At 31.1% G+C, this 16,762-nt stretch overlaps 1 protein-coding gene across 1 annotated transcript in view; it reads right to left on the reverse strand.

Annotated features, from left to right (window-relative positions):
• Positions 1-735: 735 nt before the first annotated feature.
• Positions 736-16,762, reverse strand: part of LOC129962801 (uncharacterized) — a 35,249-nt gene continuing 19,222 nt past the window's right edge. The window contains exons 4-13 of the mRNA XM_056076797.1: positions 15,080-15,177; positions 14,328-14,470; positions 11,509-11,678; positions 9,927-10,025; positions 7,889-7,988; positions 7,123-7,198; positions 5,945-5,993; positions 5,808-5,836; positions 4,206-4,281; positions 736-909 (exon numbers count right to left, since the gene is read on the reverse strand). Coding sequence (XP_055932772.1) covers positions 736-909; positions 4,206-4,281; positions 5,808-5,836; positions 5,945-5,993; positions 7,123-7,198; positions 7,889-7,988; positions 9,927-10,025; positions 11,509-11,678; positions 14,328-14,470; positions 15,080-15,177 — 1,014 coding nt within the window. The remainder of the gene's footprint in view (positions 910-4,205; positions 4,282-5,807; positions 5,837-5,944; positions 5,994-7,122; positions 7,199-7,888; positions 7,989-9,926; positions 10,026-11,508; positions 11,679-14,327; positions 14,471-15,079; positions 15,178-16,762) is intronic.

Raw genomic sequence — 16,762 nt, forward strand, 5'->3', positions numbered from 1 at the left:
CACTAATAGGTGGGGGATCTGACTCCTCCCATCGATGACGGGAAGTACTTCCTTCGGGGAGGGTTGTACCGTGGCCGGTGGCGGCCCTTAGGACTCAACCACAGTTCCCGCCAATGTTGCTGTTGCGGCGGTCCGGTCATTCAGTTTTATGGTTTAAATCCATGTGTCTTCGGGCTGGTCGGAGAGTTAGATGGTTGACTTATCTTGGCTTTCAACAATAAAACAAAATTATAAGTTTAAATGTGAAATTCAGGAAAATTTTCAAGACAATTAAATTGGTATAATTAAAAATTCATTTTTTTAAATTTTGAAATGATGTCAAAATCTGGTTCCTGTATTAATATTTTCACCAATTATAGATGGAAGAAAAGCCCAAATCTCGCTTAATTTTTAATTAATAAAAGCTCTGTTTTAAATTTTAAAAAATGCGGAAGAGTGTATTTTCCAAGTGTCAGTTCTGTACGTGTCACACACACACACACACACACACACACACACACACACACACACACACACACACACACACACACACACACACACACACACACAAGACATGAAATGTTACGAGACAGTTTTAGAGAGACCACAGCCACTGGTTTAATTTATTAAATCGTTTAATAGCTAATTTACTACGAAAGTCTGAAAATTAATTAAACAAGCTATTCGATAAAATTGTTTTTGGTGTAACTGAAATAAAAAATTTAAGCATAAGCGTACTATAATAATTTATTATGATCAATTATTGGCGAAGTTTCGATGAATCTTTGCCTCAAATTTGGATTTCTTTCTTGATTCGTAGATAAACTTCAAAATGCGAGCCAAGGTCTCGATGAAATCCGTCAACTGTATTAAAGAAATCCCCAGCCAAATTCCAATGAAACCGCCTACTGTACTGAATGTTTCAACGTACTGAAAAGAAAAGAAAAAATAAAATAAACACAAATAGAAATTCTTATAAAATTACATTCCACGCATGCGTAGGAAAAAAAAAACCGTTCGACTTTCTAAAATGCACATTCATCTGTTTGATGAAAAGAGTTTGCTACGATTGAAATTAGTTTGCTTTCCGTTAAGGAGTTTTTATTTCTTTTCCAAAAGATATTGAACACAAAATGGTGACAGAGAATATTTGTGAAAATTGTTGTAAATCGTTGCGGCATATACTATAATGTTATATCTTTTCTTTCTTCTTGTGCGACGTAGATAGAAAGAAGTATTGTTATCGTAAATGCAGAATCCTGAAGTTTCGATGAATGTTAGACTATTAGACCTCAATCAAAATAGCACTTTTGGAATCATGTCTAGTCTTCTGTTATAATTGAAAGCTGATTAACCATAAACTGGATTAATTGTTGTAAATCATTGCGACATATAGGGTAATGTTATTTTTTTTCTTTCTTCTTGTGCGACGTAGATAGAAAGAAGTATTGTAACCGTAAATATAAGATCTCGTAGTTTCGATGATTGTCAGAGTATTAGACCTCAAGCCAAAAAGATAGCATCTTCGGAATCATGTCTGGCTGTCTATTCACAAGATGATTGAAAATTCTATATTATTTCACTAAAATTCTTCACTTGCATCGAAATTCTTTAGATATCTATCCAATACTGAGTGAAATGGGTTTATGAGAAACTATATGTATTGTTGAATATAGTTGCAGATGAACACAAGAACTTAGATGAATTTTTATTGCTAAAATTCTTAATATATTTTAGATCTTGTGCTGTAACTATGACTGTCTGACGTATTGCTTTTTCATGTGTATCTGATTGCATTTGTTTAGAAACAAAACAAGCTAAATGGATGGAAATTTGGTCAATGAATTAAAAATATAGAATATTGCTGTGTGTAGAAACTTGATCTAAATCAATCCAATGATAGGTTGTCAGTTGTTTCTCTTAGATGAACACGAGAACCTAAAAATATTGCAAATAAGACGAAATAAATTTAATATATGGACTTGAGACCAAAATTATAATCGATATCTGTTTTTTTGGGCATAATCGAAAAGGAAAATTCCAAAATGCATATACCCTTTTATGAGCCATCGTCGCTTAAGAATCTACACCATCTATTTGATTTTTCCTAAATAGTAGATCATCTAAATAATTTTATGCAACCAATGAAGAATAGTTCTAACTGTTTTTAGAAATATACTTTCTCATATGTATATATATATATACGAGAAAGTCATAAAAGATAAGTTCCGCACAAACGGAAAGAACGTAGCTTATAAAACTCCGTTTTTATAAACAGATCTCGCTTATGACCGTAACGAATTCAAGATACAATTTCGAAGAAATTTTTAAAGATTGCTATGAAAATGTCTTAAAAATCAAAATTACTTAAAGAATTTAAATATCATTTTCTCTCCAAATTATCTTAGAATAATACTATTGCATTAAAAAAATTCTAGATCTTTTTAAATGCTTTCCATATATAAACGAGACACGCTATTTCCGCTAAACAAAAGAAGAGTTACATATGACTGAATAACCAGGACCGCCCTCTTAAATTTCCTGTTAAAACATGTGTTAAATTTCCTGTAAAAACATCGCACTCCAGCACTGCGACGACCAGTTTATTATTATTATTTTTTCATTTCTACCCATCAGCGTTCTTCTTGAATTAAGAATTTGTTTAAAGGACAACGATTTTCAAGTTCCGAAGAAGAGTAATGAAAACGACGAAGACACTGGTGAATGCGATAAAAAGCGGTTTGCAACAAGTATTGGCATCTTTATATGAAGAAGAAAAAAAATTTGCAATAGCACAGAGTCGGAAGTACTTCGGAAGATACACCAAACAAATAGATTCCATCTATATTCATTCTTCAATAGCAAAATAAATAAAAACATTTTAACTAGTCCTGAAAATACTTCCCTAGCAAATTTTCATGGGCGGAAAAGAAAATGTTTTGTCTTTAAGTGAATCAAGTTCTGATTTAGAAAATTTCAAAGTTTGTTTAGATGGGTTTCAGCGTAAGGAAAGGACTTTCATTCAATAAAAATATATTGTTACGGAATCACTACTTCCTTTTGGGGTTCTTTTAAGATTTGATGGTCGATGCAGAAAGAAACAGTCATTTAGTAGAAAACAACGACGGCGTTTATTTAACACGATGACACTACACAGAGACGACGAATACACAGACGACAAATATATACAGCCGAGACGAACATAGGACAGCACACAGCAGCAAACTATAGCATACAGTAGCTTACAAGTCGTAAACGGTAGTAATAACAGTCACAGCACACAGAGCGGCCAGATAGAATTCAGCAGGAGAGGGAATCTTTGTAGATTCCCTCTACACTCACGTAGGTCTCTCCAAACGGCTGCAATTCTCCAATGTATCCTCGCTTTAGCTGTATCCAGCTGCCGGCACACTACTACAAGACTGGCTACTCCTCAGAGGATTCGATGTTGCTTCCGCAATAAACACAAGGACTCGGCACACAGCTCAGTTCAACACTCGCTTGAGATCTACAAAACGCTAGCACTTTGCCGGACTATACCGTCGATGCTTCGCTATCCTCTCGATGACTCATTACTTGTTTATGACTCCAAATCCGATTCCGGTTCCAATTCCAATTCAATCCGGCTTGAGAATGCCGACCTTTTATAGTTCCCGGGGAGCGGGCCAAGAAGGTTTTCGGACCAATCAGGCGTATCTCAGCTCCTATTGGATGCATCGATAAATTTGTCGACAAGCTCTTAGATTACTGATACGGCACCCGACCAGCACCTATAGGTCTGATCGTAGAACAGTCTTTCTTACAATGACACTATTCGTGACGGAAAGCACGAATTGTGCACGAATTACCGGTTTGTAACAATATTTATAATTTTGGTTATATATTGGCGATGACTGATGATTTTGAATGGAATAAATTTTTAAAACACTTGCTTTGGTTTAAAAATTCAATAACTACTGAAGAGACGTTAATTTTCTCTAAATGTTTGAAAAAAGTAACAATTTTTAATACTTCCTCCTCCATTCTCCTTTCACAAATTTTTTTCTGAGTCTGAAAACGTAAACAGTCTCCTATAAAATGTCCTCAGAATACAGGAACTGCTTAATATTAAGATCTGGCGAAGTCAGACTGTAATTTTATAATTAGAAAAAGGGAGTAAGGGAAATGGAGACAAATTAAGGGAAACAAATTCAGATTATTCTTAGAACGAAAAATAACATGTTTACCAGATATCGAGGTCGATGACGAAATGTGACAACTTCAGAATCTTTCAGATAGATTTCTACTTTAATCAATTTCTTTCTGAAATAGAAAAAAAAGCATACATCGTTATGCATTTTTATATATAAAATAAATAAATAAAAACTTCTTATTTTTTGATGAATTAAAGAATGTTTCTAGTATTTGTTTTTTCTTCCAAATCAGTTGTAATATTTGATTTTAAATACAGAACTATACTATTAAAGCGATCCATTTGATCATAAATTTTTGCAAGAACTTACAAAAGTATTCAGTAGCTAAATCACTAAGATGAAAAGAAGTTGTAATAGCCGGTTTCGGAATCGGAGGGTTTGTGATTCGATTCACCGAGGGACCGTCATATTATTGTGTCTGGTGCATGTTAAATCCGTCGGGGTCAAACTCGCTCCTCCCCCCCTCCCTGATGTGATACGGAAGCTTGTAGGGGATGGGGATGCCAGCTCAGTGTCGTTGTCATCATCTAACCGCGATTCAAAATTAAGAGGTGCATTCAAAAATAGTTCTAATGTTGCTTTAAAATGGGGCGTTAATATAACTGAACTGAAATCCAGAATGAAAAGGATTAATTTTAAATAAGATTTTTAAAATAAGATATTTTTATTTTTATTTATTCATTTATTTTTACAGTCACAGCTTCATATCAGACTTAAAAATTGTCTCGGTCCTAACTGCTAATGGTTCATGGTCCTAATAAATCGGAAAACAAAGTGACCAATTTATCATTAATTAACAAAATCAAACGATTTTTAATTTTATTTATTTAGAAAACATTTACGAAATGTATTAAATCAAGTTGAAACGTATCGAACATTATTATTACAGAGTAAAACTTGACTGAAGTTTCTATTTTCAAATGTTTCATGACAATAAAATTCACATAGACAGCTTGATTTGAAGTTGGTGGTTCATAGTTAAAAAAAATCTTCACTTGAAGTTCTTAAGAAATTATTAAGTGATTTAGATATTTTGCGGCATCAGGCAATGCATATTATGAGATTTCTTTTTTTAATAAGATGATCAATTTAGTTTCACATTTCAACATATTTTTGACATGCCAATTATTTATTTTATGTTAATATTTTTTTACATTAAATTTACGAATGTGTATCAGTTTTTGTTTCTCTATTATGATGTAGATTGCCGTTTCCACGTTTATGCATAATGCAATTAAAACAAATGTCCGCTTTTCTAAATATTCCAATGAACGAAATTAAATGAACGCAATGAAATAAATAGGAACTTGACAAATTATATTTGTTTACGTGTTAGTATTATTCTACTATTTTATCATTCGTAGTAGTTGTATTTTTTTTTTTTTTTTTTTGCAAACGTATTTATTTGGTAACCAAAAAAATAAAATTTCTTAATTGACCTGTGCACGGCCCCTTCTCAGCCTCGCAATTCTAAACAATTGCCTAATTGGAAACTTGCCATTGAAATTACTTAAAGAAATGAGCAAATTAAAATAGTTTTTGTATCATGTTTTACTTTTTTCAATATAAATTTTTTTAATAATTTAAAAAAATAATTAATGATGATGTTAGACATACAATAATGTGCATACTTACGCATGCTCATACTCTTCTTCATTTCGGGTCTGAAAATAATTAAAATATTCTAATAATAAATGGAACAAATATTTATTAATTGATGTCCATACTAAATTCACGAAATATGTAAATGTATTTATATTAAATGTGCTTACAAGTTCGCTAATGAATTGCTTCTTGACAACTTCAAGGTACTTTGTTTTGCTGAAAAAAGAAGGAAAAAAATATTAGAATATAATATAAAAAAAAGGTTATACACCGTTGAACATTGAACCGCCATCATGCGATGCATTTCTGTTTTTATTTAAAACTGTCATTTTGAATGTTGTAAATGTTCTTTTATGCGCGAAAATTATTTTAGGTATACTGATGTGAACAATTTAATCAAATTTGAGCCGTTTTTTATTTTTTTATTTTACGAACAAAATTATCATTTTCTTTTTCAGTGGGTCATCATATTAATTCTACATTATTGAAAATTAGAGAATCTATGAACAAATTTTCTTAACAACGTGTCAAACAATGTTCGCTTTTATAATATTCAATCAGATCAAATGTTTCATGCAATCGTGAAGTTTTACAACTGCCTTAGACGAAAAAGTGAATTTTAGACTTACGAAAAAGTGAAAAAGTGAAGTATTGCCATTACAAACTTTGAAAACTCTCTAAAATATAAGTAAATTTAAAGAATATGAATAGATTTTAATTTTTAAAAGGTTCGTTTAAAGAATTTAAAGGGACTCTACAAACATGGATTAAATAATTTAAAATGGTGTCTAAAGAATTTTGTTTGCTCGAGTATCAGAATTCTCACATACCCTTAGTTAGTCATTTGGATGCTTTACAAATTGATTTGACATTTGATGTTCACTCATTTAATGAAATTCACATCATTCATATCAATTTAAAGTTTTAAAAAATTATTTGTTTGAGAGAAAAATACATTTATTTGCATAAAAGATATTTTATAAATTCAGAAAAAAAAAATAACAATTTGAGCAAGTAAAGCCAGTAATTTGAATAGTAATGCAGAATTTCGAACTAAGTATAAGATAAAAATTCTTTTAAAAAAGGGAAAATTCCCCCCTTTTTCTAATTTTTTTAAATAAATGTTTAGTGAAGTCAGTAAGCATACGAATTACATACTGATGTACTTTTTTAGGTGTACTGCTGCTTACACCTATATTGATCTTTGTCTCTAAAGCAATAGTGATAGCTTTATTGTTTTAATGAACGATTGTAAGTACAAGATAGAAATAGAAAAAATTATTTTCATAAATAACAAAATATTCAAAAAAATATTTAAAGTAGCAATTAAGCTGTAAATACTTACGCACAATCATCTTTACAATTCTGAACACAAGGGTAACCATATTTCAAAAGAATCTCCATATTATTTTCTATTTCTTCTGCAAAGAAACCCATTCAAAAAAATATTTTTAGTTGATTTGAATTTTGATCGCTTCATTGTTTCATTTATTAATTGTATCAGGAATCGAATAATAGATTCGTATTTATCAGGAATCGAATAATTAGAAAATCGAATAATAGATTCGTATTCATCAGGAATTGAATAATCGTATATATCAGGAATCGAATAATAGAAAAATAGATTCGTATTTATCAGGAATTGAATAATCGTATATATCAGGAATCGAATAATCAAAAAGTCGAATAATAAATTCAGTAAAAATGTTAGATTCAAGCCAAAGTTCAAGATTTTTAGAAACTGCTCACCAATGCTGTATTCGCGGCCTTACCGAGGGCCCTCAATTTTATCAAGAGAAAAAGGGAAAATACCTTCATTAGAGAGTTTTCAAAAAATATCTTTGGGAAAATCCCTCCCGCTGTTTCTTAAAATCTGTTGCCGAATTTAAGAATCTCATATGAATAGTGGATAATAACTACAATAATTACTCAAGGATGTGAGAATATTTAACACTTTTATATCTTAAAATATATTCCTTTAGAATTTCATATTGATTTCATTAAATTCCAAAGTATTTTTACACATTTTATAGCATATGTTTTGGATGAATATTATTGAATTAAAATTGACAGAAAGTAATTCGAACACTCCAATATAACGGCTAACTTACCGTGACTACATATTCTGAGATTATGCGGATAGAGGCCAAATATCGATGAGCAATTCAGAAACTTGGAATCAGTGTCCAATATGCACTTATGTTGGCACATCTAAAAAATAGTTACGTAAAAAAAAGCAAAATTATTGAAATAAATATTTAATCTTTCATCCATGATTACACAACTGATAATATTTCATTTGTTTATAATTGCATTATAAGTATAAATGTATTTAATAATATTGACAAAACTAATAATTCTTCTAGCCATAAAATAAATTGAACTTCAATTCTTTTAGTAATGAATCAGTTGCATAAGTCACTGGAATTATCCGTTGAGTGTACAATGAATGAGGTCCAATAAACTGTACAGGAAAAAACCATACTTTATTCCACCAAAAATAGAGGAAGCTTGAAGTACGAATAAAAACAGTTCAGCCAAGATGTTCACTCACTAATTACAAAACAATAATAGCGCTCAGTGTAAATTGCTCATTTTGAGAACACAATATCAGAGAGAGCTGCTCGTCGCCTCCAATCTTATAAATTTTTGACTAAGAATGACGTTGCATGAATTTCTCCAGAAGAATTTTAAATTCTTGGTTACTAATAGAAATAAATCTATAATTCTTGCATTTCCAAGAGCCTATATTTTTGTAGCTAAGTAGTCAAATGGTGGTCAAACTTGCCTCCATAGTTGGGATTCGTTCATGCGGCATCCATTAAAAATAATCTATCCTTATGTCTGTATCTTTATATATATATATAATAATAATTCTTGATAACGAGGCAGGGAAACGGTATTATAGATTCGTAAAAATAGGATGCAAGGAAATTCAGATTACCTGCACAGAACACGCAGTTTTGATGATTAAAGAAAAAAAAATAGCACTGAAATTCGTTTATGGGAGAAACTCGGGAATGTAATATGTGAGATAATATATAGATAGACGGTCCTAGAAATATGTGATAACGGTTGCTGAAGATTTTGTGGAACATAGTCTTAACCTCTGATGTTATTACTGACTTTTTATTCATAATTTTCCATAAATAAATTTCTGAGATACCTGAAGTAGTATTTCAAAAACTTTTCTAGCCGTTAGCTTTACAAATTTCAATGTAATGGAATTCTTTTTCACTTGATTATACTTGAGTAAAACAGTAAAAATATAATCGCTTCGGATCCTTCCTCGATTTTCAAGTGTTTTACGCGACCAGAATTCCATTAATAAAATTCATGTACATGAGAAATGGAAGTGGTGTAATGCAACTGAAATAGCTGCTTATCAAAACATTTTAAATGTGTGGTTTTCTCATCTATTAAATTAAATGGACATCCTTTGCTTCGGAAGATGATATTGCACTGGTTCAACATAAATTTCATGGAATATCTGAGACTTATGATTTGGAAGATTTTGTTTATTCAAATCGCAAGTGTCATTCAAGTACCACTATTTAGTATTTAAATTTGTAACTCGATTAAAGTTTCTTAAATACTCTGTTAAGCAAGTATACATTTATTAATAAGAGATTTAAATGAAGCTTAGTGAAATAAAACTAATAATGCCAATGAGCAAGCTTGTCTGCAAACGCCACTAATTATCTAATAAATTTGCATGCATTATTGAAAAGTTTTACATTTGTAGTTTCATATAGTAACAAAGTATACACTCACATATTATATATGCAGGATCAAAATTTACATATGGTGACCATGTTATTATTTTATTACAATAAATTTACGTATTTTGTTAAATACTCATAGATTTTGTTCAACCAAAATCTATATATTTTACGCATTTTTGAAACTGCAACTATAGCTCCAATGTACAGGTACTCCCAAATATATATTGTACTTATTTCAAAAATTATCTTCTAAAAAACACTGAAATCTTAGCATCATTTTGTATTCACTCTGTATATACCAGTGAGTTTTCCTTTGTTTTTCATTTTTGCTTTTCAAACTGAAACTATTAGCGTTTAAATTTAGCTAGATTTGCGCTAATAAATATTAAATAAAATATTTAAAAAACACATAAAGAGCTCTTACTTCTTGTATTCTGGGACCAGTTCTGTTATTATTTAACCACAATTCCGTGTAATTCGTGCAGTTGGTTTGATATGGCTCAGGTAGCAATATTTCCTTTTCCTAAAATCATAAAGCATGTCCAAAGAAATTTCATATTATAGATATTAAAGAACCAGCGGAAATAGAGCAATTCAGAAAGAGGCACATATAGTATTACAGCGATTCTTCCATTCTGTGTTAAAATAATATAATTTTAATCTCACTGATAAAAAAAATTACATATTTTTTCCTTATTAAATGTTTAAGTATAAAATAGTATTTTTAATCCTCAATTCTCACTCCTTACGCAATGCTGAGGAATATTAGACACTTTTTCATAAACCTGCTGCAACAGAAAAAACATCTTTAAAGATACAATTCCCATATTTCAGCGAAAAAATGAAATTATACAATAATCTCCAAAAATTCAAATTTTATAAATATTCATGCACTTTATCGAAATAGTATGATTATTCTTATAAAACACAAGAGTATTATTAAAGAACAATTTTAATATTTACAAATTTTCCCTAACCAAAATCCATGCTTTATGAATTTGCAGTCCATTAAATTTGTGTGCATTATTCAAATGAGTCATAAGATGCGAAACAATCTAACCTGTTTTCAAACAAGTGGCTGATCTTTGGTATTGACCTACAGCGAGCTTTTGGAACATATTGACCACATTACTATTTCACTCGATCCTCCTCTCCCTCACCTCCAAGGGGAGTTCTTGAAAAATGAGGATGGTGGTTGGAAATCGCCTCCCTGGTGGGTGCTGAAATGGCGTGGGATCGGCTACTCTCTACCGTCAACCGGAATTGCCTTCTACGACAGGGTTGTACCATGGCAAGTGACGGAAATTAGGATTCAACCATAATTCTCGCCTGTGCAATAGTAATGTTCCAGCCATTGAGATTTTTCCAAATGTTGGAAAAGCCAGTTATGGTTACCGTTTAACTCTTGTGGAAGACGAAGACAGCATGTATTTTATTTTATATAAAACTAAACTATAAGCAGATATAATATTCTTTCGGAAGAATACCCCTTTGTCTCTTTTGTGGAATATATACTCCTGAACATTAGGAGAAGAAATATGACATCTGTTAACGCGGCCTTATTTTAAGAAATGCTAAAGATTGCGATGCCCAATGATAGATTTAACCATTGAAATATAATAACCATTGTATATATTTTCATGTAGTCTCAAAGTAAATAAGCCTTCATCTAAAGAGGAAAGAACCATAATGGTTGTCAGACTAGCAGAGACACAGTCCGGACTGGATGTAATTCAGAGAGGATTACTGATACTCAGCCATGCGACCTCTTTCCGTCTTAAACTTTAAATAAATAAATCTCATTAATGTGAACTGTATATATTTACAATGTATATATTTAAAATTAAACATTTATTCTTAATTTAATGACTGTGGATCTTTTTTAATTCATATTTGCTTCTCGTAGCTTACATACTTCCGCACATGCATGCGCAAAAGAATGTGTTTTTGTTCGCAAAGATTAAAACGTTTATAATTATGTGTTAAATAATGTGAAGAATTCTTACCATAGAAATGTGCATCTTGTAAACTCTTCCAGGTTTAAAAAAATGTCCATTTTCATAGGGATTATCATCAACAAATGGAGAATGGACAGAAAAGTAAATGCCAGCCTTTTGTCCAGGAATGAACTGGTCGTCGTTACTCAAATCGAAGGTTAATTTGGCAACTGGCTCATCTAAAATTCAATAAAAAATTAGTGGAATTTATTTTCTAGTTAAAAGTCATGTTGCAGAGTATATTTGAAAGCGCCTTTGCCAATACAAAGAGTAAATTATTAAAATCAATCCTAAATAAGAAAGAAATTCTAAGCTACACATTATTTATTTAGTCATATTTTATTACTTTAAATAGATATGTGTTTATTTTTATCAAACCGAGCATCTGAATGTTTTCACTAAACTATGTCAGATCTTAGTTAGTTCTCTATTTAATTATCTGTGGGCACTCTTTTCGAATCACGAATAATCACTGCTTCCGTTACTGGTTCTGACAAATATTGAATATTGCGATTATTTTTCTTTAAATATTTTAAAATGTGTAATACAGATAGTAATGCAAAAATTGAAATTTCATTTCTTCTACATTCATATATAAATCCTTTGATAGCACTAACGTATTCACCCTGAATTCATTTTGGAAGTTGTTAATCCTTCATCTCCCTTCTGAAATTCACATAATTGCCAAAATCTTATACTCTAAATATTGTGGCAAATAAATATTCATTGCTTCCTTCAGGTTTTGCCTTGGATGATGAGTTTAATTATATCAAAAGAATTTTAATAAACATTTTATGCTATTTTAAATAGTTTAAATCATTAAAAAACGTGAAATTTTACATAAATCGATAAAGGGGAAGATGTCGTCAATGATCCTAAAACGACCTGACAAGGCTGAACCAATTCCATAAATAATCAAAAAAAATCTTTAAATAAAAAAGTATTTATTATTGCATCATACAATAAGCAAGAATAAATCGAAGAAGATGCTAAACTGAATTAGCATGAGTTGAAAATATTAGGTCAAAATTCGAAATGTAAGGAATTTAATTCTATTGCTTTGAAAGCAAAGAAAAGTTGTTGTCTTTTGCAAAGATAAAAAACAACATGAAGAAGAAATCTGTCCTGGTTATATCAAGACCTTAGGGCAATCCAGATTTCGTTTTTTACATTCTTTTAAAGGAAAACTTTTTTATAAATGGTATTTGAATCGGTATAATTTGATTCAGTAAAAATGTCTTGCCTTTAGTGACTGCAATTTCATTTTTTTCCAAATCAGTCCGAGAAGGACTTTATTGCCAAAATATTGTTATGAATTTGTAATATTACTCGCCTTGTAGGTCTCCTGGTAAATAAAATTATTTTTATAGATCTCTCTGAGGAAGGCTGAATGGATGCCGAATCAATTACATCCTGCTTTGGCAACATTGGAGGCAAAATATAAGATTCCAGAAACTACAAGAGACTTGGTGATAGTACCACTGAGACTGGCTTTAAGTAGTTTATTCTAAAAGATTCTGTGCATTGTTTCTTAAACTATAAAATAATGAGAGAGACTTTAATTGTCAATCAGTTGATTTATTGTCAGTTCAGTTTTAGTTCAATTGAGAGTAGCAGACAGGTCGAAAGACTCGAATAGTTGAATGAAGTCTCTCTCCAGCGAATTCTTTCCTAGTTCTTTGTTCGGTTACAATTGTTTCTTATCTATTTGCCGCTTTTGTGCTATTGTTTACAGCAAGTTCCACTTTCACATCATAGTGTGTCGTAAGAAAGCAAAATGGGTAAATGAACGGATCTTAATTGTTATATTAACTTGTTACAAATTTCAAACAATAATACATGAATCTATTCAATAGTGACATTGCTTGACATCCATGCATTTAGCAAAAAACATATTTCTATTGATCTTAGATGTTAGCGAAACAAGAACATTTCTTTATAGCTTTATCTATTCTCTTTTAATTGTTCATTATGAACATAAAGTTTTCATACATAGAAATTTTAACCTGTAATTACTTCCATTAATACATCAAACATAGATACATTTTCTGTATTACAGTAGTGACCAAGGTTTGAATCTATTAATACCGGAAATATCCACCAAAGGTCTTGCAAAGAAGTCGAAGAATGGTGAAGAAAATGCTAGATATGTTTAAAAAAATTAGCTGATCTAGATAATTGCCATTATTAAAACTATATTTTGTTAGTAAGTCTTTCATTTCTTTCTAAATCCACTGAACGCTATGGGGAATTCCAAATTTTATTAAAATGATCCGTTTACTAAAAATTTTATTTCAGACTTTTAGCAGCGACGTATTTCGATGAAATAGTTAAAAGCCAACATTACTTTAAAACAAGAAAGAGTTTAATTAAAAACCATGCAACTATTTATATTATATGGCTTTCTAGGTGAATCATAGCTTGTTTACTTAACCTTTAAAGGGTCATTTTTTTTCTAGTCATATTATGTTAAAATATTTTTAGGCTTGAAATTAGAATAAGAAAAGGGATTCATTTAGCTTATTAGATAAATTTAATTTGATTAATTAATTAATATAGTTAATTAATAATTAAGTAACAAATCAAGACACGTCATTTTGTCTGAGATAAAGAACTGAAGCATCTAAGTTTCTGACTTACTAAAAAAATTTGTCAAAACTTATGCCAATCTACATAATTTCATACAAAGATTGATAAATTTGGTGGGAAGCATACTTCCCAGGCCCTAGAAAGAGTTAAAGGACTTTAAAAAACTGTATCATATTTATCTCAAATTGTAGAAATACTTAAAATAATATCCCCATATATCCATTTTCTGAGACACCTACGTATTACTGAAGTTCTGTTGATCATGTAAGGATCATCAGGAGTGTCAACGACAGTTAACCAGCTGTAGCATCCCATTCTTCCGTATCCTTCGATTGTTTTTGCTCTGATAAATGGCCCTTTTAGATCTGTATCATTGAAACCACTGAAAGGAAGCAGAAGTACTCTTTAGAAAAAAGAAGGAAAAAAAAAAAAGAAAGAAAGAAAGAAAAGAAGAAGGAAAAGAAGGGAAAAAAAACGGAGAGAGAGGGACAGTTGTCGATTGAAGAAATTCAAGAGCATAATTAATAGCATAAAATTTTTTAATGTAATTAGAAAGGATATGTCATTTAAAAAATTATTTTTATACAGTATTGTTATTATACATATGAGTATGCACGCTTGGATGTAATTTTGACTTGTATATTCTATTCGTAGAAGTGCTGTAACTGATGATAAAATATATTGCGTAACGATGCATTTCTAGAATTTACTTCGGCTTTTTTAATTAATTTTGAATAAGTTAATAATTAATAAACAAAAATTAATACTTAGATTTTTATTTATTACATGAGAATTTTTAATAAAGAATATTAATCAAGCAATTATTAATTTATATTTAATTTCAATTAAAGTTTTGTATTCAAAATGAATGTTTTCAGTTATTTTTTTCTGAATTTTCTATTGAATTTTTCGAAAACAATAAATTTTATTATGTTAAAACACTTTTCACAAAATAGTAATTCCGAACAATGAGCAGGATCGTGCCATTTACCTGAGCTTCCGGAATGATAATTCCACTTTATTGCCAACTTCCAAAAATTCTTCTAAAGTCATTTCGTCTATCTTGCTGAAAGATGAATTTTTGGGAACCTAGGAAATTAAAGAAAGAATGTAAAGAAAACCTTATATAATTTCTTTTCTAAGATCTAGACTTCATGTCCTAGACATTGTCTACTTTGCCTATTTGTAATTCTGCTCTGCATACAGAGTTTTGAAGGAGTCTGGTAAAAAGGACTGGTAAAAAGAAATAAACAATCCCAAATAATAAATTTTAATAATTTCTAAGATGCAATTGGTTTGATATTGTTACGGAACTACGAATTGAATACGATTTATAATATTGCTCGCCTGAGCAGTTACTTCCCTAATAAGGAAATGAATTTTAGACATCTTTAATGGATGCCGGGTCAATGACCCCCAGTCTTGGCGACGAATTTGGTCTATAAAAATGATGGATAGAGAATAATCTAGAATCTTGGAGGTAGATCCATTAAGGCTCGAGTTCTAGAATAATCTATACCTTGTCTTGAGAACTATGAAAAAAGAAGACAGTAGTCGAGTCGAGAGATTCAAATAGTCGTGCGAATTCTTTCTTTGCATTGTTGATTTTCAGCAAGTTCTCTCTGTGCGCTTTGTGCTGTTGTGACTGTTTAAGAACGATTTCTGCTTGTGTGTTACTGATTTTTGCAATTTTGTTTTGTGAGCTCTTTGTAAATATTGTGTTATATATTTCGTATTTTCATGTAGAATAGTGGGCATTATTGATTGCTGACCCTGTTAGACCGTACAATCCATTGGTGGACATTGGATTTTTTCCCCGTGTTTCAAACTTTTCCCGTGTATTCAGATTTTGTATAACTTTGTTATCACATTGTATATCAATTATACTGGTAATAATTCAGAAACTGTTTAAAAAAGACTTCTTCTCAAGGAAAAATCCTCATGTGTTTATGGCTTATCTAAATGAAAAGTAAACACACGTGGCAATGTCATAATTGAAGCAGACAGCAACGCCTTTATTCAGGGTTGCAATAGAATATTCGAGGAGTTCATATCATTCCTTAAATTGAAAATTGACATTTAAAACAAATTTAACATATGGTTAAGACGGATGTATTTGTAAGGAACACACATAGTATTACAAATGGATTACTCTGACCCACCTTGAGTCAAAAGGCAAAAATAAAATTGACCGGACCACCACTACAGCATTGGTGGGAACTAAGGTTGAATCCTAAGGGCTTCACCACCCACGATACAACCCTTCCCGTGGGAGGTAAGTCCTGTCATCGGTAGTGGGTAACACACATATTATAGTTTTTGTAGTGACTCACGAACTCTGTACAGAGTTGAGTTTGAGTAACAGAATGGTGCGATTGATCATCTGCAAATATGTTAGTGCAATGGATTCCAAACTGTGCTTTCATAATTTTTTGTCGAATAGAGTTTTGCTTCCATTACCCAGCGCTTTGGATTTTCCACTGTATACCTTTTCTTCACCGTGATCTGGGACCCGGGTTCGAGTCACGGTTCGGACATGGTTGTCAATCTTCTTCTGTGTTATATCTGAGGTGTGTGAATGTGCCCCACCCCCTGTAAAAAGGGGTTGTGCAAGCGAATGCGTCGCATGAAGTAGCTAAGTCATACTCTTGGCCCTAGTTGGCGCTGCTGAAAA

This window comes from Argiope bruennichi, chromosome 3, assembly GCF_947563725.1.
Source record: "Argiope bruennichi chromosome 3, qqArgBrue1.1, whole genome shotgun sequence".
NCBI classification, from domain to species: Eukaryota; Metazoa; Arthropoda; class Arachnida; order Araneae; family Araneidae; genus Argiope; species Argiope bruennichi.